Below are 24,202 nucleotides of genomic sequence, written 5' to 3' on the forward strand. Positions count from 1 at the left end.
TTTAAAAATACAGAGCAGAACTTAGAATTTAACTCTTCAGTGAAGAGAAATCTGATCTGCAGAAAGAAAGCATGGTAAATCTTTCATAAGACAAATTTTTCTTAGGTGATAATCACTTTTCTCCTCCTACCAGCAATACCTGCCCCATTATAGAAAAAGATTAGAAAACTGTGAGAGGTTAAATCTTGTGTGGTAAAGCACAGTGAAACCCTCTGAAAATCAATCTACAACAAACAAAAACCTTTTGTGTCTTTTTCCCACATTAAACTGCACATTAAATCATGGTATAATGTACTATTCAAATGCCATTTCAGAAAAATCCAGTTTAGTCTCAGTTAAATTGCACGGTGACTAGGGCACAATGTAAAAATGAACGGCTGTTCGAGGTCGCCAGCTCTAGGGAGAATGCAGCACAGGGCAAAATGTGTCGCAACGTAACTCTGAGCCTGTCAGGCTCCCTGTGTGTGCGTCTCAGCCGTCTGCTGGGTGGGACACAGACACCTTCACTGTGAAACCTGACCAACTCACTGGGCTAAGACCCAGTTTTTATATAATATAATTGGAAAGATGGTCTTGCAACTTATTAAAATTTCAGGAAGAAATAATAACAAGTTTAAACAGAGATTAGTCTCCAAAGTACAAAGTTAACCTGTGCTATCTATGAAATGACAGCAGACTGTATAATTGTCTTGTATTGCTTAGTGAGAGCTTTTACTATATTAAAATGCTATATATAAATTATAAACATGTAAGTATAATCCTCCTCCAAGAGAAATTTCTCAATATTAGAAAATAGTTCATCCTAATTATCTTTAAAGATTAAAATGGAAAAGTCCTAATTTCTAGTCTTTGTTCCTTGGAACCAAGTTTCCTTATTCACCAAACAGCGACATAAACACTAGTATAACCATCAGGATACAAAGATGGTTTTCTCATCGAAATTTTGCATTTTAAAAATACTCTGGAAGAGACAATGACGGTCAGTTTTTGCAATAGCCTCAAAAGCAAAAGTTTCATAAAGTAAACTAACTGCATTTTCATCCTAAATCACTCTAATATTGGGCCTTTCCTACTCATTCATTAGAGCACAGCTATAAAAGATATTTAAATTATACAAATGCCAACATTCCTAAAACAAGACTATTCCATGTCACTAAAGATCAAATACTATTAACCAAATAGCAATAATGTACTTACTTTTCTTCCTTAATCAAAAGTCAAAAGGAGAAATACAAATGGCACAGTGACAACCCAAATAACCAGCCCTCAAAAAAAACAAACTAAACTCTGCGTAGTGCTGAGCAATTCAGTATATAATAAAAGGATGTGTATTCTTTTGGCATAGGGAAATTATACTTCATAAATTTATTTTAAATAAGGAATGGATTCAGACTATGCCTATATCAATATTATATTCCCATTCTTTAAAAAGTCACTGTTCTTCACATTTAAGTAACTAGGATAAAAACAAAACTAAAATGGTACAACTTTCCTCTAAAAAAAACTTTTTGTATTACCTATTTAATATATAAAGCAAATTATAGAGAAAATCATTCCACCCTGGGCTAAAAGTATTCAGGCTGTTTGGTAAAAGTGCCGTGAGAAATAGTATTTGTTTTTCTCATTTTATCTATTTAGTGCCATGATTTTATGAAATTTTTAAAATGAGTATCTTCAGCAGGAAGATACAAGAATTTCAAAACAAATCCAAAACAATGTTAACTTTTATTCCCTCTTTTTACTAACTGGAAATACAATACAGAAGAGAGGAGAACTAGGGAAGCAGAAAGAACAATCTTGAGAAAATCCTTGCGTGCCGGCATCAGATAAAGTCCACAAACAATGGATCTCGGCCATTAACTCAGGTGTCCAATATGAGCCGGGCCAGAGACTACTGAGGAATCTCCTGCAAGAACCACTTCTGCTTCCCTAGTCATGTTGGTCTTGAAACAAAATTCTGCCTCCAGTCCTCTCAGCAGTAAAAAGCTTCTTTAAATTAAACTTGTTTAATTTCCATTTAATGACCTTTAAAGGCCATTAGGTACTAAGAGCTCCTCTTCAAACAGGAAGAAGCTGAGGCTCCCCTGGGGACGCTGGACACAACCACTCCTGGGGCTCATTTCATCCCATGTGCACACACACGCACACCTGCCAACATCTAACCCAGATGTGTGCAGCACCCAGGGGGGCCTGAACCAGTTCATTCTCGATAATTAAGTACTTTTCTTCAATCTGCTGCTGCTGCGGCGCTTCAGTCGTGTCCGACTCTGTGCAGCCCCACAGACGGCAGCCCACCAGGCTCCGCCGTCCCTGGGATTCTCCAGGCAAGAACACTGAAGTGGGTTGCCATTTCCTTCTCCAATGCATGAAAAGTGAAGAGTGAAAGTGAAGTCACTCAGTCATGTCCGACTCGATGCGACCCCATGGACTGCAGCCTACCAGGCTCCTCCGCCCATGGGATTTTCCAGGCAAGAGTACTGGAGTGGGTTGCCATTGCCTTCTCCGTTTCTTTAATCTAGATCGGGCTAAAAAAAAGAAAGCAATTCTGGGAAGATGAAACGTGAACAGGTTAGAATCAATATTCATAAAATCACTTAGGAAGAGTTTAATGCTGCCTTATTAACCAACTTCTATAATAATACACCTGAAATCCTGACAAATTATAAACCTATGGAACTTGTTACCCTGAGATATGATGGGTAGAAGCTACACAAGTATTTTAAGAGAAATTCATAAGAAAAACTTAAAGATAGTTAGAACATACCTAATTTCCTGAAGATAACATAAGGGAAGAACTGCTACTATCAAAAATAGAATTCAAGGCTGGAGTCAACCAGTGGGACGCAAGATTTGCTACCCAACTTCCCTCACCCCTCTGATTACTGTGAACAGCAAATGCTCTCATTTCAGCCGTATAGTTACTATTCTAATAAAGTATCCAAAGGGTTGGTCCGTTTTCTCTTGAAGTATGTAGTACAGCAGACTTGCAAAATTATCCTTAACAAAACCTGGACAGTGGGTAAGATAAGAAGTAAGGAGGAAAAAATCCAGTGTTCTTTGCACTCAGCACAAGGGGTGAAGGGGTTTAACATAAATGCATGTTAAACGTGGAATTTATTAAAAACAAGTATATTTATCTAGTTCTTAAAAAGAATGAGATGAAATGATTCCTAATTCCAGAACCGGACACAACACTCTTCGTTAGAAAACATCTGGGTCTGTGGCTTTAATAAAACAAAATCCCAAAGGAAACCCACACTAGGATTTCAGCTATCCTTTCCAACATCATTCCTTTCACTAAGACAGCTACACAGAGGTAAGATGAACATTTCTTAGCTTATGTATGTTGTCTGTTCTCTTAATGAGGCTAATGAAAAGTTAAAACAGTGGAGTAACAACACAGGAGCACCTCACACTTTTTACATGCTTCTACTCAGTTATATTTAGTATTTATTGACAATTAAACTATTTTGAAATCTATTTTTCTATTAATTTTCCTACAGTTTTAAATTTTAAAATTTATTTTTATTTTTAATAATTTTAAAATCTATTTTTCTATTAAATTTCCTATAATTTTCTATTATATATTTATATATGTATAATTATGTGTGTGTGTGTGTGTGTGTGTATATTATATATATAAACATGTCTTTAATTTACCAACAACTTTGACAGTTGGAGATAATTTTTAAGACATACTAACTTTTAATGCTAATGTTAACATATATTGCTAGACTGAAAGTAATGAATAATATCAAGTTTTCAAATTTAAATATAAGAATTAATTTCCAACATATAGCTTCCAGATATTCAAAGCAGAATTCCAAATCAATTTTGTTAAGCAAAAATCTTTCATTACTTAAAGTTGAGGTATAAAGTGTATAAAACAGTTTGTGTTCTAAGCAAGGGGAAAAGTCACTAACTTTCTTTTTCTGTAAATGTCCTTTTCCACAAATTTGTGAGAAGCACATCTTTAACCACTCCCCTCCACAAATTTTTTTTAATTCATATGGGGCTTCCCTGGTGGCTCAGCAGTAAAGAATCCACCTGCAATGCAGAAGATGTGGGTTCAATCCCTGAGTCAGGAAGATCCCCTGGAAAAGGAAATGGCCACCCACTCCAGGATTCATGCCTGGGAAATCCCCAGACAGAGGAGCCTGGGGGGCTAAGGTCCACAGGATCTCAAAAAGTCAGACACGACTTAGTGACTAAACCACCACCAAATCCAACCAAGAGCCAAAGAAATGTAGACTAACATGCCCTTCCCTTATCCAGCTGGATCTTGGCATAAAATTTAAGTTGAGGCAGTAATAGACAATTTACACAGTAATTCATCATCTCCACAGGTGCCTACATATTGAAACCAGGACCTCTTCCCAAGACTACGAAGCAGATCCTAGTAAAGGCACCTTGGTCTCCTTTATACTAGTGAAATCAACTTATGAAAGCTAGTATTTAGGACTTTTCTTCCACAGGTAATGTACTACTATGAACAAAGTTAACTGGACCGTCAGTAGAACATGGAAATAGACACTGTAGGTGTATTCACAATTACCATTAAAATTATATTCTACCCAAATTAATACTGAAAGGTTTTACTGTGCTGAATAAAATCAACCAATGAAGTTGGCAGACCAAAAAGAGACCTGATCACCTACTCATACCAGTCTGGGGAACCTCAAAGCAAGCTCTGCCTGATGACTGTATAAAGTGACCAGGGTATAATGCAAACATTCTAATTCCATCACACAGTAAATGAGTCAAAGAACTTGGGATCTTTTTCCTTCCTATTCCCTTCCTATCCATGGAATATTTAGGGGCCAATACATATCTTTTAATGTTGTTATAGTGCCTTTTAATACATAGTATCAGGGGGAAAAAGTCTAAATATTACCTTCTGTAGAAGCTGCATCAATCATTACTCTTTGCATGAGTACTGGTTCCAATCCAAAGTCGAAAACTATGGTTTGGCGAAAAGTTCCAAATATTTCTGTGTTAAATGCTATCCCGACTTTATACACGTAATGATCTAATCCATTTGGGGCCATCTTCCCTCCTATCCATTCTTGACAGTTTTCTGGGACTTCTTGTGATACCTGGGTAGTACTATCTCCGGCAGATATTGCAATGATACTAAAATGAGGACGATGAGCATCATAAAGCAATGCTACACGACACAGCATTCTTGCAGGCTACAAGGAAGTTAAAATAATTCATTGAGTACAAGGGGTTGAAAAATCCAGTTGTAATTGGGCTCTTCAATGAAAATATTTCCATAAGGGACTTTTACTTTCCCATGCTTCTAAGATACTATATTAAAAATACAAATTGTACTCATAAGCCATTTAAGAAAAAAAATCAGAATGGTTAAAAAAAATCGTTTGTTAAAATGATATATTTATGATGTCAATTATATCTCAATAAGGTTGCCATTTCTAAAAACGATATATTCACACTACATTTCTAGCCTCCCTGCTTTCTGCGATACATTCATCCTTCACTGTGTCAAACGCTTTCACCCTGTACCACCATCACCTCCAATTTTCCATCCCTTGGCCTCAAGTAAAAAGTCTTCACAGGAGAGCAATTACTTCTGAAAGCACTTGATCGGGTTCACGGCTGAAGCCAAATGTTCCCAGACTTTTCATCCCAAGATACAGATGGTACAGTGGAGGAAACATTACAAAAAAGTACACAAAACTTTTCCACTGCACATATTAACAGAAATTGTTTACTTTGCTTCATTCTTAAACTTTAAACATTATAATTCAAGATAGGAAGCACTGCAGAAAATGCCTCAAATAAAAAATCTGTTATCACAGAGTTTGTGATTTCACAAAATCAAAAATAAAAACAAGTTGTTGTTTCAATAGTTTAGAACTTCCAGATTAAACAATTCAACTTTTAAATACTTAACTACAAGCCATGAACCCCATCCTACGTTTCAAGTTTGGAAGACAACATGTCAAATATATCTTCATCAAATAAATAAATAAGCAAGTATCTCAGTATCTACAAAGATTTTATCTCAAAAATCTCAAAAAATATATATATATAACCTTGATGATCAAAATACAGAAATACACTTTATTATAATATAGAACCTACATAATTTTCAATGCTCTTTCAATATACACATTTAAAGGTCCATAAAACTCTAAGAAAATGGAAAGCAATTCACACTGCTTAACTGTCACAAAGCTCATACCTTACAGGTGAGAGCGAAGGTCCAGGTCTGGTGGGACTTTTTGGTGTTGACGGTGACAGACAGACCGGGGTCATGCTCCACCTTCACTCCTTCCACACACTCACTGAGCTGAAAGCAGAGAGCAAGTCCCGTTATGCTCTCATTCCTAAGAACACAGACGCTTTGGCATGGTAAATAAATGTCAACGGTAAAGATGCTGATGGAACTGTTTACAAAGCAAGGTACTTTATACATTAATTCTCAGTTATTTTTATAAGTACAAAATAAAATAAAGCTAAACTAAGAGACATAAGAAAACTAACAATAACAACAACAACAAAATGGCAGTAAAAACTCCCTGAATGAAGACAAGTTAATATAATTCCTGCAAGTCTCCAAACAAATGGCTTAGTTCTGCTCTTTATTTTAGTAAATGGGTCTACTTTTGCTACCAAAACACTTTATCAAGAATCAAGTGTTTCATAGAGGATAGGGATATAAACCAATACACAGCATGAAATAAAGTCAAGATTCAAACAAGGTCACTGTTTAAAACAAACAAACAAAAAAAATGCAGTTTATTTTCCTCACCACTTTCTCAGGAGATAATGAATTCATCCACTTTTCTATCAAGGTTTCCATGTAACTGCCTGAGAGCTGTTTATTCTCATTTTGCTGTTTCAATTTTATCAACCGTGAAGCATATCTTTTCTGCCATTCTGCTAGTTCTTCCTGGGAATGTGCTGAAGTACACTGCGCACCATACCTACAGATTCCTTGCTCTAAAAATCTAAGTAGAACAGGAAAGACTGTTTTATCATATACTTTGTTGGACCATTTAAAAGATAAACTTCCAGCATTTGCCCTCCGTCTCTTCAATAACAAAAACAAAACTTCATCTCCTGAAAGGGTTTGTTTATCACAGAGGAGGAAGAAGAGGTTAGAGAACATTCACAACAGTTAATGAGGCAGCAACCCCTCTCCCACCAACATGCACTGACCTCTTTCTCTGGAATAAGGGGCGACAAAGCAGAACATGTTCATAACCATCCCCACCCACAAAAATGGGCATTGAAAAGGTAGGCTCCTTCGTGATAAAACAACTCTCTTAGACAATTCCTCCTAGAGCAGTTTCTCTAAAGCAACACTGACATCGAGTGGATTAGTTTGTCAAGCACAGGTATGCCCTACTTCCTAAACTGAAAGGACCTACAGAAAATTTTCCACATCCTAGGAATTTTGTTCTGGAAAAAAATAAAATATGTCACTGAATTAACATTTCAAGACTTCTACGTTTCACCTTCAAATGTAATCCCTTCACTCTTCTCTACATTACTATTACCTATATTTCACTGAAAATACTGGACTATATTAATTTGCTTTAAGTTTTAAATAAATTAAGAATAAAAGTTTTATATAAGAATCTTAATTATTTCAATAGATTAAGTTCTTCAATGGGTAAATTCACAAATGTCCATTTTAAAGGATATATAGTTAATGATTTCTCAACATTTATGACTCAGAAAATTCAATTGACAATTCGATGGTCAAAACAGATAAAAATGCAAGACTGATCAGTAACTTTAAGTCTAAAATACTCTATGAAATAAGAGATCCAGCCAGTTTTTAAACAATTGAAACATTACAAAATTAATGAAAGATCTTCTGAGAGAAAAAAAATGAAAATCAAGTTATAAATAGCAATGGGTTAAAAAGGATGCTATGTTTTAGATAATTTTTCAATTGGAAAAATACGGACATTACAAAATACAAAATGAACCATCAAGTGGCTCATCCTACTTGAAAAGACAAGTGTGTTTAAAGCTTTTTTTTGATGATACACAAAGTATTTGAACTTAAAGTATGCTATTAAGTTCTCATATGCTTCATATAAGACATTTAAAATCATGCATTTTTTTTCTCTTTAGTATATCTTAATGAGCCAAATATTTGTTTTCCTATTGCTTTAAATTATTTCCCTAAAGATGGAAGGCCTGATACTCTATCTGGACTACAAAATTTCTTATATGTCCTTTGCATCAGATTGTGTCCTACCTCTCTGCCACCAGAATTTTCAAATTTACCTCTCAGTTTCTTTATTTCTACTATAAAATCAAAACTACATATCAAATTTCCTTCATTATCAAAAGTAATCTAGAGTAATTAGAACTTGTATCTAAAAAACCACTAGTCACTAGTTCTTATAAAAAGAACCTTCTGATGTGACTTTAATAATTCTACCTTAACATACAATCACTAAATTTTGAAAGGTTAGCCCTTCAAATATAAACTACTCATAAATTCTATATAAGATTATGTGAAGGTAATAGATTTTCTTTTTTCTTAGAAAAGTTATCAAAATAATTCAACATTTATCTATTTTATGCTCTATTTCAGTTTATATAAGGTAACTTCAGTTTAAATCATCATAATTTAGGTTAGGCAAATTTCACATAAACAAGAGACCAGTAATTAAGTCATATTATTCCAACTGGTATGACAAAAGTCTTAACAATTTCCATTTAGATCATTGTTCTTTATAATTAAAAGAAGGATCATCAATATGGTTTTGATTTTTATTATTTAATGATAATGACCATTATGGCTTCTGTTTCAAACTGAAAATAAACCATTTTACTCAATCATTATACTTCTTCCTTCACTTCCTTTATCTTCTTTATATTTGAATTATTTTCAAAAAGTGAAGGAAAATTAACTATCCTTTGAATAAAGATATGTCATTGGTTTAAAAAAAAAATTCACGTTACCTTTTACACAAAGTATATTCCTCGCTGCTTGTGATTCCCCTAGGTGGTGGGCGGAAATGCCAACCATTACAAGATCCTAGAGAGTAATCAGGATATAGTCTTATCATTTGAGGCTTGCTGATAATTCTGATATTTAATGTGTAAGAAATACTATTAACCCTCCATACACATCATCTCAGATGATGTAAAATGAACATGACATACTTGTCTCTACCAAAAAGAGTAATTCACCAATCAAATGGATTAAATCAGTTAGCCACATGAAACTTAGAAACCACTGAAGGAGCAGTTACACAACCGCTAAAACAAGTCAGTGACCCTTACTCTATCCCAGCAACTGGTGGACATACTCCAAGTGCAGTCTCTCCCCTGGCACCTAAAGGGGGATGTGTCGGCATGCTTGTCACGTCTTAGGTATGAGTTACATCTCTATTAGGAACTACTTCCAGAATCAGAAAATTATGGTCTCCTGGGAAGAGGAAATTTTGTAAAACAAATTCCAGTCCTGTATATGGAATACGTTCCACATTGCCATCCATGTTCCTTAGGGGGTGTCTGACACGTGTCGTTGCATAAAGTAATCCTTTTTTAACAATTAAAGTTCATAAAGGTGAATTCTGAGATAGGAGCTAAAAATAACACGTGTTTACTTCTGAATACAGTGAATTTTGATGCATTCAGATAAAAGGTTCCAAATAATCCAATGGAAACAAAGTGTCCAAGAAAAAAGGCTGGAGCCATCAAGGCTCAACAGCAGCAAGCCTCCAGGACCTTGAGGCCATTTCCTGCCTCCTCACAAGTCACTGTGCCCAGCCCACACCGCCGGACAAAATCCACTGAGCCAGACTGAGCTTAAAGCTATGAGTCATCCCTTTACTGTATGCGTGACTGGGAAATTACTGAACCTTAACAAACATCAGTTTCATCACCTATCAAAAAGATGGAGAAGGGCTCTAATAACTCAGTACTTGTTTTGTGAAAGCCACTGAACAGCAGACGTCACTGAGCAAACGCTCAGTGAGTGCTGGCCTCTCTCCACCTTCCTCTGGGAAGAGAAGAGGAGCCCACGGACCTTACTACTGGCAGGACCATTTCCAGAAAGTAGTAACTGCACCAGCATGTGACAGAGCGTGAGAAAGGAGAAAAGATCTCCCTCCACAGATTGCTAAGAATGAGGTTTTAATTTAGAACTACATATACGGTGGAAAAGAGATGAACAGATGACTTCCGCAATTACCTCCCGCCTCCATTCCTCTATTATTCTATGAATAGGGGTTAGAGAAAAAATTGCTTTCATCCACATTTCTTAAATGAAACTTTTATATTCTCTTCTATGCTTCCACTAACCTGTACTATAACTCAGAAATGCCCTCCCATTAATCAACAAGAAGCAACGCCCAATGTAATTATAGCTACAGAGGTTGCACAGTTTAGTACTTACCCTCCTCTAAGTCTTCCACATGATATCCAGAGAGGACGTTACTAGTTGCTGTCTGCAAGTTTTCAAATGAAAGAAATTTTTATATAAGAAATAACTAGCTGATTTGAATTAAACTTGGAAAATTTCAACTTTTTAAAAAGCTTGAGATGGAATATTTAGAAACTTAATAAACACTAATATTACAAGTGGTATTTTTTGCTCTTTGCGCTATGGTTCCACATTTAAATATGGAAAAGAAGTAACTGTGTGGCCCACATTAAGGAAACCGATAAAAACTCCCTACATAACAATTACCTGTGGGCAAAAGCAGCCTCGGTCCCCAGCCCTGAGCCCCAGGGAGCAGCACCCTCCCCTGTTGTGTGCACGGCTCTCTCTTCTAACATCTGGAGCAGGGCCAGTCGGGGCGGCATCACCCCCACCCCCACCCCCCCTCCATCGAGTCCAGTACCACCACTCACTGCCTGAAATCAGCCGTTCTCCCACAGCACAGGCCGTGGCTGAGGACCTACTCACTCTGATTTCCTCTAATGCAGACAAGTCCTCCATCTGCCCCTTTGGCTTTTACTTTACTCTAAGTAAGCTCCGTCTAATCAAGGCTATGGTTTTCCCTGTGGTCATGTATGGATGTGAGAGTTGGACTGTGAAGAAGGCTGAGCACCAAAGAATTGATGATTTTGAACTATGGTGTTGGAGAAGACTCTTGAGAGTCCCTTGGACTGCAAGGAGATCCAACCAGTCCATTCTGAAGGAGATCAGCCCTGGGATTTCTTTGGAAGGAATGATGCTAAAGCTGAAACTCCAGTACTTTGGCCACCTCGTGCAAAGAGTTGACTCATTGGAAAAGACTCTGATGCTGGGAGGGATTGGGGGCAGGGGGAGAAGGGGACGACAGAGGATGAGATGGCTGGATGGCATCACTGACTCGATGGACATGAGTCTGAGTGAACTCCGGGAGTTGGTGATGGACAGGGAGGCCTGGCGTGCTGCGATTCATGGGGTCGCGAAGAGTCGGACATGACTGAGCGACTGAACTGAACTGAAGTAAGCTCCACATCCCCAATTTCAACTGAGTGCCAGCTAAAGCATTTTCACTTAACGACTCTATAGCATTTTACCTGCTGGGTCCCTGTCAGCCACATACAGATCCACTGTTAACAGCCTACAACTAACTGCCTGTCTGCATTCCTGTGCCTCAGAGCATCTGGCACATAATGGATGCCCAGTAAATCTGGATGGCTGGATAGATGGGTGGATGGAAGGGTGGGTAGATGGATGGGTAACTACCCAAGCGATTCAAACTGGAGTATGTCTAAAATAAAACTCATCAACTTTAATTTCAAATCTCATCATCCTTCAGTGCTCCTTGTCTCAAGTTAATGGATTCACCTTCCCCAAAAAGAGCCAGACTGAAATCCTGAAAGACATCTTGAACCGTCCCTTTTCTGTTCTGCTCTGAAAAGTGAAAGTGAAAGTGAAGTCGCTCTTTTGTGTCTGATTCTTTGGGACCCCACGGACTGTAGACTACCAGGCTCCTCTGTCCAAAGGATTTTCCAGGCAATAGTCCTGGAGTGGATTGCCATTTCCTTCTCCAGGGGATCTTCCCAACCCAGGGATCGAACCCGGGTCTCCCGCATTATAGACAGATGCTTTACTGTCTGAGCCACCAGGGAAGTCCTGTTCTGCTCTGAGTAGTCTCCAAATCTTGCCCAGCAAGGTCCAGAATGTTTCTCACGTCTATCTCATACTCGACCCCACTGCCACTGCCCTGTAAGCGCCTCATTCTGCTTGTCTCATCTGCCCCAAAGCTGCCTGACAGCCAACTTAGTATTAGTAGCAAGGCACTTTTGGGTCTGCCCTCAGCTGCCTCCATCCTTTAACCGCAATTCTCACACTCTAGCCTCCCTGGTTTCCCACAGGGTGTCTATCTCCCCTCTCCCTGCTTGTTCTTCTGGTACAGCACTTACTGACCACAGGTAGCCCTGTGGGTACATTAGCTATGCACATCTTGGGTTGGCCCTTCAGACTGTTTTCCATGGCTCTCTCAGCTTTCCAAAACCCACAGACCCGTGAACAGCACAGCACTCAGTAAATGCTGAACTGAATCACAAGGAGGAAACAGTACCCCAGGACGAAATTTGGAATGTTTTGTATCATAGAAAGAATGTCATAAATGCTAATTGGATATAACTGAAGCAATATCACCGTAATTTACATGTTACTGATTAAATTGGACCCTTTTGAGGCTGGGCTGGAACTAAACCAGGAAAAAGCTTTCTGATTCTCAAACTACTTACTAAATAGTTTTTGAAGACAACTCAATTTTTTTCGTAAAACAAGGACCAAGTTTAAGACTATGTAGAAGCTAGCAAATAAATCAGGACATAATTATTCACATTATAAAGACTCTATACCCACCAAAAAGATGTATTAAATGATCCTTTAACATTCTATAAGCAAGACCTAAATGGTACAGTCCCATACTAGCCCTTAAAATATGATTCCAATTACACAGAATTTATAAAAGAGCTAAAAATTCACTTCAAGTATGAATTGAAAGTATCTCCTCTAAAAAAAATTTATCAAAATAAATTTACCAAATACGCAAGAAAAAATGGAGGAAGATGTTTGAGTGATGAGATAAAGCTTAAAGCATCTGTAACTGCTGAAAGGGAAAGACACGCGTATATCTGTGAGTCTGCGTCTGCAACAGCCTGCAGCGGCAGGAGATGCCTGTGCCGACACTGTTGCTCTCAGCCTGGAGCGGGGAGCGGGGAAGGGTGCCGGTGAACTGCCCACCCTCATCAGAAGAGCCGGTAAGAATAAGAAAATCGGCCACTGTGGCTTTTAGGTTCCAACGTATTGTACTTTTGAAAACACCCTTTTTATATGCTCAGACCCCAAGACAGAAAGGCAACATCAAGAAGATCTTTACTGAGAGCTTCAGGGAAAGCAGACACATTTCACATTGCTAGAATTCTTATAATCTTATAATCAAATATTGATTTGGTATTGAAATTTCTCTGAAGAATATGTATTGTCTCTCTGTTTTCATTAGTCAGTCTTTAGTTTCATGTCTTTATTCTAATCCACTAGCACTTACAGGTTAAATATCAGCTCAGCCCAATCTTTAAATAACAAATTGTTGCTATTTTTAAGTATATCAAGTGTAATTATAAATAAGAGTAACACTGTTAGCTTTTTCTAGATGGATTTTTTTTTTTATTAGTACCAGTTCACTAACCAAAAATACTACTACTCTGGTTACACAGAAATTATAAACAAAACTTAAGTCACTTATTCCAAAAGTATGGTAACAAAATGAGAGTCAAATAATATTTGTAACCTTATACAAACAGGATTATAAATATCAAAAATAAAACTTTACATATATTTGTGTATGATTATCAGATGTAAAGCTGCTAATTCAATTAAGGTAATAAGAGAGAAGAACAAGGCCAAGAATCTTAAAACGAAAATCATCTTATTTTATGTTTTCATTTTAAAAGTCTAAAACACTTATAATTGTCTTATTTTACTTCTTAGAAATTAAAAAGACTACATAAATACCAGAGGGAAATGGCTCTGAAGTTAGAGCTTATTGATTTTCAGTTAATTCATAATAAGACTAAGAAAATAATATATTTTAAAATCCTACTGAATTGTAGCAAAACAGTACCTTTATCCAGCTTATGTACCTCACGATGACTGTCTTCTTTGCATACTTATTTGTTGCTATGAACTGTAATGCATTATGATATTTGAAGTGTGAATGTAACCTACAGGAGGAGGTCAAGGTTTACACCTGGGTGCTCTTCTCATCCTCTCAGCCTGACGGGAACGCCCTTCACCTCACTTTCCAGGACACAGCACTTTATTAATTCTCAACTGAGCTTAAGTGTCTCATCCCCTCACTACCATTCCAGTTATTTTTCCATCACAGGAGGCTCAGCCCATGTACCTCAATGTGAACTACACCTATACCTGTGTTTAATTGATTAATTTATTGTCTATTTCCTCCCCAAGACTTTAACCTCCCCAAGGACAAGGACCACAAGTGTCTCGTTCAGGGCTGTGTCCACAGCACCAGGCATAACACCTAGCGTATAGCAGGTACCAGTTTTTAAATAAAAAAGCCAATCAGTCAGTCAGTTTACATGGATTTCCATTTATGATAAAAGCTGACAAAAACAGCTATTTTTAAAATAAGACAAAAAATAAAACGAGACAGCTAAGTAAAAATACATTTACATGACTGTATGAGGAACAGAAATTTGAGACTTACAAATCCACGGGCCTTTTACACGCCCTGCTGTCCCTGGCCTTCAACTCATCACCAGAGCACATTTTTGTTCACCATTTACCCTGTTACACATTATTCCCATCACCTAAACTCACTCCATAGAAACATCACAGACTTTTATTAGTTACTTAGAAAATATTTTCTAATAGCCAGATGTAGTTAAAAACCAAAATTTCCCAATCACCTCTCCATTTATTGGACAGAGACAGCTAAAAAGAATTAGGGACAAAACAGGCACCTTGCGAGGAAGCAAAGCCCCTAGGATGGGAGTGAGCCTGGCCACAGAAAGGCTAACAGCTTCCCTACCCACTGGTAAAGCCTCTGATGCCCAGTGACCACCCACATCTTAATACCGAACACGTGCCATTCAGAATAAGTCAAACTCTGCCCAAAGAGATCGGCTGAAATAGTCTTACCTCTGTTTCTTTGAGAAGTGTTTTTAGCCTTGTCAAATCTTTTGTTACCATCCCATTCTGAAAGGGCAAATGAAAAAGGGGGAAACCAAGCGGCATATTAGTTTTTTACTCTGAACTTGACTCTTTGGCTATTTCTAAGGTTTACCCATAAAAAGAAAACTAATGCTATGCTCCTCTCCTATCCTCATTACTATCAGAGGTGACAGCAAAGCCAACCCTCTATGTGGGAAGTTAGAAAGATGAACCAGACAAAACATACAGTATGCCCTAAAACACTGTATTCATCTCGTAAGAATTTAAGATTAATTCAATAACATTAACAATGAGTATCACTCAAAGTAGGATTAAAAAAAAAAAAAAAACAAACTTCAACTTTTTAAAACTCCTTTTCCTAAACCAAACAGGTGAACTTGGTTACTTATGATTCAGATTCACATACGATGATCACACTACTACAGACGGTTCATTAAAGCTGCTGAAGGAAAACATAAAACATGAGCTCTTGAGAAATTCAAATTTCACTTGAGATTTGAAAGCAAATTGCTTCTTAATTTTTAATTTAAAAATCCAACAGGTAAAAAAAAAAAAAAAAATCCAACAGGTAAAACACTGTAATATGCTCAATTTAAATAGAAAAGATCCTTAAAGATAGAATTATCTAAATAATAAAGAAGAGAAATATTCTTTATCACCTATTTAGAACTAAATACCCATACAAGACTCTTGAGAGTCCCTGGGACTGCAACGAGATCCAACCAGTCCATCCTAAAGGAGATCAGTCCTGGGTGTTCATGAGAAGGACTGATGCTGAAGCTGAAACTCCAATACTTTGGTCACCTCATGGGAAGAGTTGACTCATTGGAAAAGACTCTGATGCTGGGAGGGATTGGGGGCAGGAGGAGAAGGAGACAACAAAGGATGAGATGGTTGGATGGCATTACCGACTCGATGGACATGAGTTTGGGTAAACTCCAGGAGTTGGTGATGGACAGGGAGGCCTGGCGTGCTGCGATTCATGGGGTCGCAAAGAGTCGGACACGACTGAGTGACTGAACTGACCCATACAATTTTGCTATAATTAATAAGATACCTTAGCTTTTATCTTCATTTGTTAAGATGGTGAAATAAAAAGATACTATTAAACCTACTAAACAATTTACTGCACAATAATTCCTTAGAAAATAACTAAATTAGCCCCCAAGATGGGTCATTATATTACACTCAACAATATACAAAGTACTTTCCTGATTTCCTTCTTTTTCACCAGATGTATATTTATTTGCAGTGAGAACACAACTTTGCTCCAGGTTTCCACAGTTTATGATAATTCAGAATATAGAGAACTCAGGCTGTATAACAAAGTATACATATGTTGTTTTTTTTTACTTTCACCATCTTTCATTATGACTCAAAAAGTATCAGTTTTGTAACAGTTACCAACTGGTGAAAAAAGTCATAACATATCTTTTCTTCCAATTTCTATAGATTGCCAACTCTAAAGTTCAAAAAAGGAAGTCTTTCCATTAAGTCATCCGAAAACAAATAGACAAAAACTCTAGAAAATTTAATAGAGCATACAAAAATGTATCCCAAGGTCTGAATAGAACGAGATAACTTCATCAGAGCAGCCATGAATATGAACATCATCAGAAAGAAAAGTAATTATTACTTAGTTTAGATAAATTTAAGCACTTTATACAATAAATGACTAAATTTAAGAAACCTATAAGATCATATATCCACAGAAGCATTTTAAAACTCAAAAATACCTTCAGGCTCTGTTAAATTATACCTTTAAAGAAAATCAGTTATTCTATAGTTTCAAAGCTTTAAAAATTATCTCTTAATCACAAATGACATTAATACAAGAATCCAATGCTTAAATATGAGTATGTTGAAAAGAAGTAAGTAGCTACTCATAAACTTTGATTTCTGACAGAACCTACAGGATGCAGGTAATACACCTAAGAAGTCCAAGGGGTGAACACATTTTTGGACATTCAAATCTAGAACCAGTCAACATACCAGGGACTCTCCTGTCAGTGACTTGGCAAGAATGTGGGATACAGGCTGGAGCTTTCCTTTAAGCTGCATGCAGCAAAGCACTGCCTGAAAGGCGCCATCTCCCTTGGCCAGTCCTTCTCCCAGCACTGTCATGAAGAAAAGCCATCATTAACCACGTGACATTCAAAACACATTTTTCTTAATTTTATTATTAGCACACTATTCTAGGCATGGCTTCTTTTTTTTAATTGGACTATGGTTACTTTACTCCGCTGTGTCAGTTTCTGCTCTACAGCGAAGTAAACCAGCCATACATCAACTTACACCTGCTGTTTTGGATTTCCTTCCCACTGAGGTCACCACAGAGTACCCAGTAGTTTCCTGCTCTAGAGCAGGTTCTCGCTAGTTATCTGTCTTATACATGGTAGTGCATACGTCAAACTCCACTCTTCCAATTCACCCCTCCCTTTCCCTCCTGGTATCCATTACATTTGTTTTCTACATCTGTGCCTTTATTTCTGTTTTGCAATAAGATCATTTTTACCATTTTTCTAGATTCCACAAATATGTGTTAACGTGTATTTTTCTCTTTCTGACTTACTTCACTCTGTATTGACAGACACTAGGTCCATCTACATCTCTACAAATGACATGGTTTTCTTCTTTTTTATGGCTGAATAATATTTCATTTTTAGAAGTAACACCCCCAAAACATGTCCTTTTCATTATAGGGGACTGGAATGCAAAAGTAGGAAGTCAAGAAACACCTGGGATAACAGGCAAATTTGGCCCTGGAATATGGAATGAAGCAGGGCAAAGGCTAACAGAGTTCTGCCAAGAGAACGCACTGGTCATAGCAAACACCCTCTTCCAAGAACACAAGAGAAGACTCTACACATGGACATCACCAGATGGTCAACACTGAAATCAGACTGATTACATTCTTTGCAGCCAAAGATGGAGAAGCTCTATACAGTCAGCAAAAACAAGACTGGGAGCTGACTGTGGATCAGATCATGAACTCCTTATTGCCAAATTCAGACTTAAATTGAAGAAAGTAGGGAAAACCACTAGACCATTCACGTATGACCTGAATCAAATTCCTTATGATTATACAGTAGAAGTGAGAAATAGATTTAAGGGACTAGATCTGATAGATAGAGTGCCTGATGAACTATGGACAGAGGTTCGTGACATTGTACAGGAGACAGGGATCAAGACCATCCCCATGGAAAAGAAATGCAAAAAAGCAAAATGGCTGTCTGGGGAGGCCTTACAAATAGCCTTTTCTCTTCTTTTCTCTGTGAAAAGAAGAGAAGTGAAAAGCAAAGGAGAAAAGGAAAGATATAACCATCTAATGCAGAGTTCCAAAGAATAGCAAGGAGAGATAAGAAAGCCTTCCTCAGCGATCAATGAAAAGAAATAGAGGAAAACAACAGAATGGGAAAGACTAGAGATCCCTTCAAGAAAATTAGAGATACCAAGGGAACATTTCATGCAAAGATGGGCTCGATAAAGGACAGAAATGGTATGGACCTAACAGAAGTAGAAGATATTAAGAAGAGGTGGCAAGAATACACAGAAGAACTGTACAAAAAAGATCTTCATGACCAAAATAATCACAATGGTGTGATCACTCACCTAGAGCCAGACATCCTGGAATGTGAAGTCAAGTGGGCCTTAGAAAGCATCACTACGAACAAAGCTAGTGGAGATGATGGAATTCCAGTTGAGCTATTTCAAATCCTGGAAGATGCTGCTGTGAAAGTGCTGCACTCAATATGCCAGCAAATTTGGAAAACTCAGCAGTGGCCACAGGACTGGTAAAGGTCCGTTTTCATTCCAATCCCAAAGAAAGGCAATGCCAAAGAATGCTCAAACTACCCCACAATTGCACTCATCTCACACGCTAGTAAAGTAATACTCAAAATCCTCCAAGCCAGGCTTCAGTAATACGTGAACTATGAACTTCCAAATGTTCAAGCTGGTTTTAGAAAAGGCAGAGGAAGCAGAGATCAAATTGCCAACATCTGTTGGATCATGGAAAAAGCAAGAGAGTTCCAGAAAAACATCTATTTCTGCTTTATTGACTATGCCAAAGCCTTTGACTGTGTGGATCACAATAAACTGTGGAAAATTCTGAAAAAGATGGGAATACCAGACCACCTGACCTGTCCCTTGAGAAACCTATATGCAAGTCAGGAAGCAACAGTTAGAAACTGGACATGGAACAACAGACTGGTTCCAAATAGGAAAAGAAGTATGTCAAGGCTATATACTGTCACCCTGCTTATTTAACTTATATGCAGAGTATATCATGAGAAATGTTGGGATGGAAGAAGCACAAGCTGGAATCAAGATTGCCGGGAGAAATATCAATAACCTCAGATACGCAGATGACACCACCCTTATGGCAGAAAGTGAAGAGGAACTAAAAAGCCTCTTGATGAAAGTAAAAGAAGAGAGTGAAAAAGTTGGCTTAAAGCTCAACATTCAGAAAACTAAGATCATGGCATCTGGTCCCATCACTTCATGGGAAATAGATGGGGAAACAGTGGCAGACTTTATTTTGGGGGGCTCCAAAATCACTGCAGATGGTGACTGCAGCCATGAAATTAAAAGACGCTTAGTCCTTGGAAGGAAAGTTATGACCAACCTAGATAGCATATTCAAAAGCAGAGACATTACTTTGCCAACAAAGGTCCGTCTAGTCAAGGCTATGGTTTTTCCTGTGGTCATGTATGGATGTGAGAGTTGGACTGTGAAGAAGGCTGAGCGCCAAAGAATTGATGCTTTTGAACTGTGGTGTTGGAGAAGACTCTTGAGAGTCCCTTGGACTGCAAGGAGATCCAACCAGTCCGTTCTAAAGGAGATCAGTCCTGGGTGTTCTTTGGAAGGACTGATGTTGAGGCTGAAACTCCAATACTTTGGTCATCTCATGGGAAGAGTTGACTCATTGGAAAAGACTCTGACGCTGGGAGGGATTGGGGGCAGGAGGAGAAGGGGACGACAGAGGATGAGATGGTTGGATGGCATCACTGACTCGATGGATGTGAGTCTGAGTGAACTCCAGGAGTTGATGATCGACAGAGAGGCCTGGTGTGCTGGGATTCATGGGGTCACAAAGAGTTGGACACGACTGAGCAACTGAACTGAACTGAACTGAATATTTCATTTGTGGGCTTCCTTCATAGCTCAGTGGTAAAGAACTTGCCTGCCAATACAGGAGATACAGATTTGATCCCTGGTTTGGGAAGCTCTCCTGGAGAAGGAAATGGCAACCCACTCCAGTATTCTTGCCTGGGAAATCCCATGGACAGAGAAGCCTGGCAAGCTATAGTCTATGGGACTGCAAAGAGTCAGGACACAACATGGCAACTAAACAACAAATATTCCATTGTAATATGTACCACATATCCATTCCTCTGTTGATTTATGTTGCTTCCATGTCCCGGCTACTGTAAACAGAGCTGAAATAAACACTGGGGTTCATGTAACATTTGAATTATGCTTTTCACTGGCCATATGCTCAATAGGGGGCATATGCTCAGTCATATGGCCATTCTGCTTTTAGTTTTTAAGGAACCTCATACTGTTCTTCATAGTGGCTGCACCAACTTACATTCCCACCAACAGTGTAAGAGGGTTCCCTTTTCTCCATGTTCTCTCCAGCATTTATTGTTTGTAAATTTTTTGATGGTGGCCATTCAGACCTGTGTGAGGTGATACCTCATTGCAGTTTTTATTTGCATTTCTCTAAAAATTAGTGGTGTTGAGCATCTTTTCATGTATTTGTTGGCAGTCTGTATGTCTTCTCTGAGAAATGTGTATTTAGGTCTTATAGCCATTTTTTTATTGGGTTGCTTTCTTTCTAAGAATTTGTCCATTTCTTCCAGGTTTTCCATTTTACTGGCATATAGTTGCTTGTAGTAGTCTTTATGATCCTTTGTATTTCTGTGGTGTCAGTTGTAACTTTTTCTTTTTCATTTCTAACTTTATTGAGTGCTCCCCCGTTTTTTCATAATGAGTCTGGCTAAAGGTTTATGCATTTTGTTAATCTTTCTCAAAAAAATCAGCTTTTAGTTTCATTGATCTTTTCTATTGTTTTTTTTGGGTTTCTGTTTCTTTTATTTCTGCTCTGATTTTTATGATTTCTTTTCTTCCACTAACTTTGGGGTTTCTTCTTTGTTGACTCTAGTTGCTTTAGGTGTAGGTTAGGTTGTTTATCTGAAATTGCTTGTTTCTTGGGTTAGGATTGTATTGCCATAAACTTCCCTCTTAGAACTGCTTTTGCTGTATCCCATAGATTCTGGGTCATCATATTTTCATTGTCTTTTGTTTCTAGGTATTTTTTTATTTCTACTTGGATTTCTTCACTGATCTCTTGGTTATGAAGTAGCATACTGTGTAGCATCCATGTATTTCCATTTTTTACAATTTTTCTTCCTATAATCGATTCCTAATCTCATAGTATTGTGGTCAGAGAAGATACCTGATATGATTTCAAGTTTCTTAAATTTACCAAGGTTTCATTTGTGACCCAAGATGTGCTCTATCCTGGAGAATGTTCCATGTGCACTTGAGAAGAAAGTATATTCTGATGTTTTAGGATGGATGTTTTAGTATGTTTATACTACAAATATCAATTAAACCTATTTGATCCAACGGTCACTGAAGGCCTGTGTTTCTTCATTAATTTTCAGTGTGGAAGATGTGTCCACTGGTGTAAGAGGGGTGCTGAGGCCCCCCACTACTGCTGTGCTACTTCCGTTTCCTCATTTATGACTCAGCATTTACCTTCTGTACTGAGATGCTCCTGTGTTGGGTCCGTAAATATGTACAATTGTTGTATCTTCTTCAGTTGATTCCCTTGATCATTATGCAGTGTCCTTCCTTATCCCTTGTTGTTGTTGTTCAGCCACTCAGTCATGTCCAACTCTTTTCAACCCAATGGACGGTAGCACACCAGCCTTCCCTCTCCTTTACTGTGTCCCAGAGTTTGCTCAAACTCATGTCCATTGAGTCAGAGATGCCATCATCTCTGTTACCCACTTCTCCTGTCCTCAATCTTTCCCAGCATCAGGGTCTTTTCCAATGAGTCAGCTCTTCGCATCAGGTGGCCAAAGTATGGAAACTTCAGCTTCAGCATCAGTCCTTCCAATGAACATTCAGCGTTGATTTTCTTTAGGATTGACTAGTTTGATCGCCTGGCTGTCCAAGGAACTCTAAAGAGTCTTCTCCAGCACCACAGTTTGAAAGCATCAATTCTTCAGCACTCAGCCTTCTTTATGGTGCAACATTCATGCATGACTGTTGGAAAAACCATATCTTTGACTATACAGACCTTTGTTGGCAGTGATGTCTACTTTTTAATACACTGTCTAGGTTTGTCATAGCTTTTCTTCTAAGGAGCAAGCATCTTATAATTTCATGGCTGCAGTCACAATCCATAGTGATTTTGCAGCCCAAGAAAATAAAGTCTACCCCTGTTTCCATTTTTTCCCCATCTATTTGCCATGAAGTGATGGGACAAGATGCCATGATCTTATTTTTGTGAATGTTGAGTTTCACTATATTGAATCAGTTTTACTAAAAAGTGATTTTTGCAACTGCAACTGATTTGAAAGTTGTAGTCTCTATATTCAAGAAGGTTTTGTTCAATTACTTTTAGTTTAGACCAACCTGCTCTCACTCCATCCATGTCACAGATCACTCATGTCCTCAACTGACAATTCCAATACATGAGTAACATATCCTTGAGAATGTCTTGAGCACCTTAGAAAATTCCACAGTAAGCCCACATCTCCCTCAGATCTTACTGTTCCTTAAACTATTCAAATATGACCTTTGGCAAGTCATTTTGTCTCTCTGGCCCTCAGCATGGTCATTTGTAGAACTGAAACATGAAAAGCGTGTTGCAAGAATCAAATGATAGAATGCCAGGAAAATGTTTTAAAGAAAAACAACAGTTCTGCCAAGGTCTGGATCATTCACATTCTCTAAGCCTGCTTCCTTCCCTGTAAAATGGAGGTGACAATAGCTACCTAATAAGGTTGTGGTAAAGATTAACTATATGAAATATCTAGCACAATCTCCTCATAAGAATTCCCTAGATGTTACCTAACCCTGTAAAAATTATAAAATAGTATTGAAAACTTGAGGAAACATCTGAGCTTCTTTTGAGTAACTGGGATATTAAGAAACTAGTTATCAAGAGCTGAGGAATGTTTCAGGGAAATGAAAAAAAAATTTAAGAATATTTCAGTCTCAGATGATTATGTCACTTTGTTTAAAAAGTATTAAACAACATATTTTAGAAACACTTTTCAAAGGTCTTTGGTTTTGTACAAAGTATTAGCTGAATTTTATTTTACAGAAGCTCTGCCATTCTATTGGTGTTTGAATGTCTCCATATTATTCTTTTCCTTTTCCTCTCTCTAAATGTTTCAGACAAGAAACACTACTCATGTACTTTCTTCTAATTGTTGTCTTTAAGTGCAGTTCAGTTTATGTCTTGTAGGATCCCACAGGAAGAACTGTGGCAAAGAAACAGTCAACTATTATAGGTAAAAAGCTATCCTGCTATTGCGTCATATGATAAAATCAAATTGCAATGCTGTCACTCTGGTACTGTATTATCTTTAACATTTTGAAAAAGCCTCAAAGAATACAAAGTATGGCCTGCTGCTGCTGCTAAGTCGCTTCAGTTGTGTCCGACTCTGTGCGACCCCATAGACAGCTGCCTACCAGGCTCCCCCGTCCCTGGGATTCTCAAGTCAAGAACACTGGAATGGGTTGCCATTTCCTTCTCCAATGCATGAAAGTGAAAAGTGAAAGTGAAGTTGCTCAGTCGTGTCTGACTCTTAGTGACCCCATGGACTGCAGCCTACCAGGCTCCTCCGTCCATGGGATTTTCCAGGCAAGAGTACTGGAGTAGGGTGCCATTGCCTTCTCTGAAAGTATGGCCTAGTGTACAATAATACTTGCCTCAGTTATTGAACCTGCCAAACATAATCTAATCTTAGGCAACTGTAAAAAAGTTATGTTTCCTTACAAATAAATTCTCTCCCCACCAGCTATCTGTGG

General features: G+C 37.9%; 1 protein-coding gene across 12 annotated transcripts in view; it reads right to left on the bottom strand.

Annotated features, from left to right (window-relative positions):
* The window catches only part of HELZ (helicase with zinc finger), a 147,046-nt gene that overhangs the window by 88,967 nt on the left and 33,877 nt on the right, over positions 1-24,202 (bottom strand). For 9 of the 12 annotated variants that reach the window (XM_061393073.1, XM_061393076.1, XM_061393069.1 and 6 more), the window contains 7 exons: positions 17,138-17,262; positions 15,113-15,169; positions 10,397-10,448; positions 8,956-9,031; positions 6,779-6,977; positions 6,209-6,316; positions 4,895-5,192 (listed from right to left, as the gene is read on the bottom strand). In XM_061393073.1, the coding sequence (XP_061249057.1) occupies positions 4,895-5,192; positions 6,209-6,316; positions 6,779-6,977; positions 8,956-9,031; positions 10,397-10,448; positions 15,113-15,169; positions 17,138-17,262 (915 nt within the window). Of the gene's footprint in view, positions 1-4,894; positions 5,193-6,208; positions 6,317-6,778; positions 6,978-8,955; positions 9,032-10,396; positions 10,449-15,112; positions 15,170-17,137; positions 17,263-24,202 lie in introns of those variants that run through there. The other 3 variants (XM_061393079.1, XM_061393080.1, XM_061393078.1) reach the window with 3 other exon arrangements.

Source organism: Bos javanicus, chromosome 19, assembly GCF_032452875.1.
Source record: "Bos javanicus breed banteng chromosome 19, ARS-OSU_banteng_1.0, whole genome shotgun sequence".
Taxonomy (NCBI): domain Eukaryota; kingdom Metazoa; phylum Chordata; class Mammalia; order Artiodactyla; family Bovidae; genus Bos; species Bos javanicus.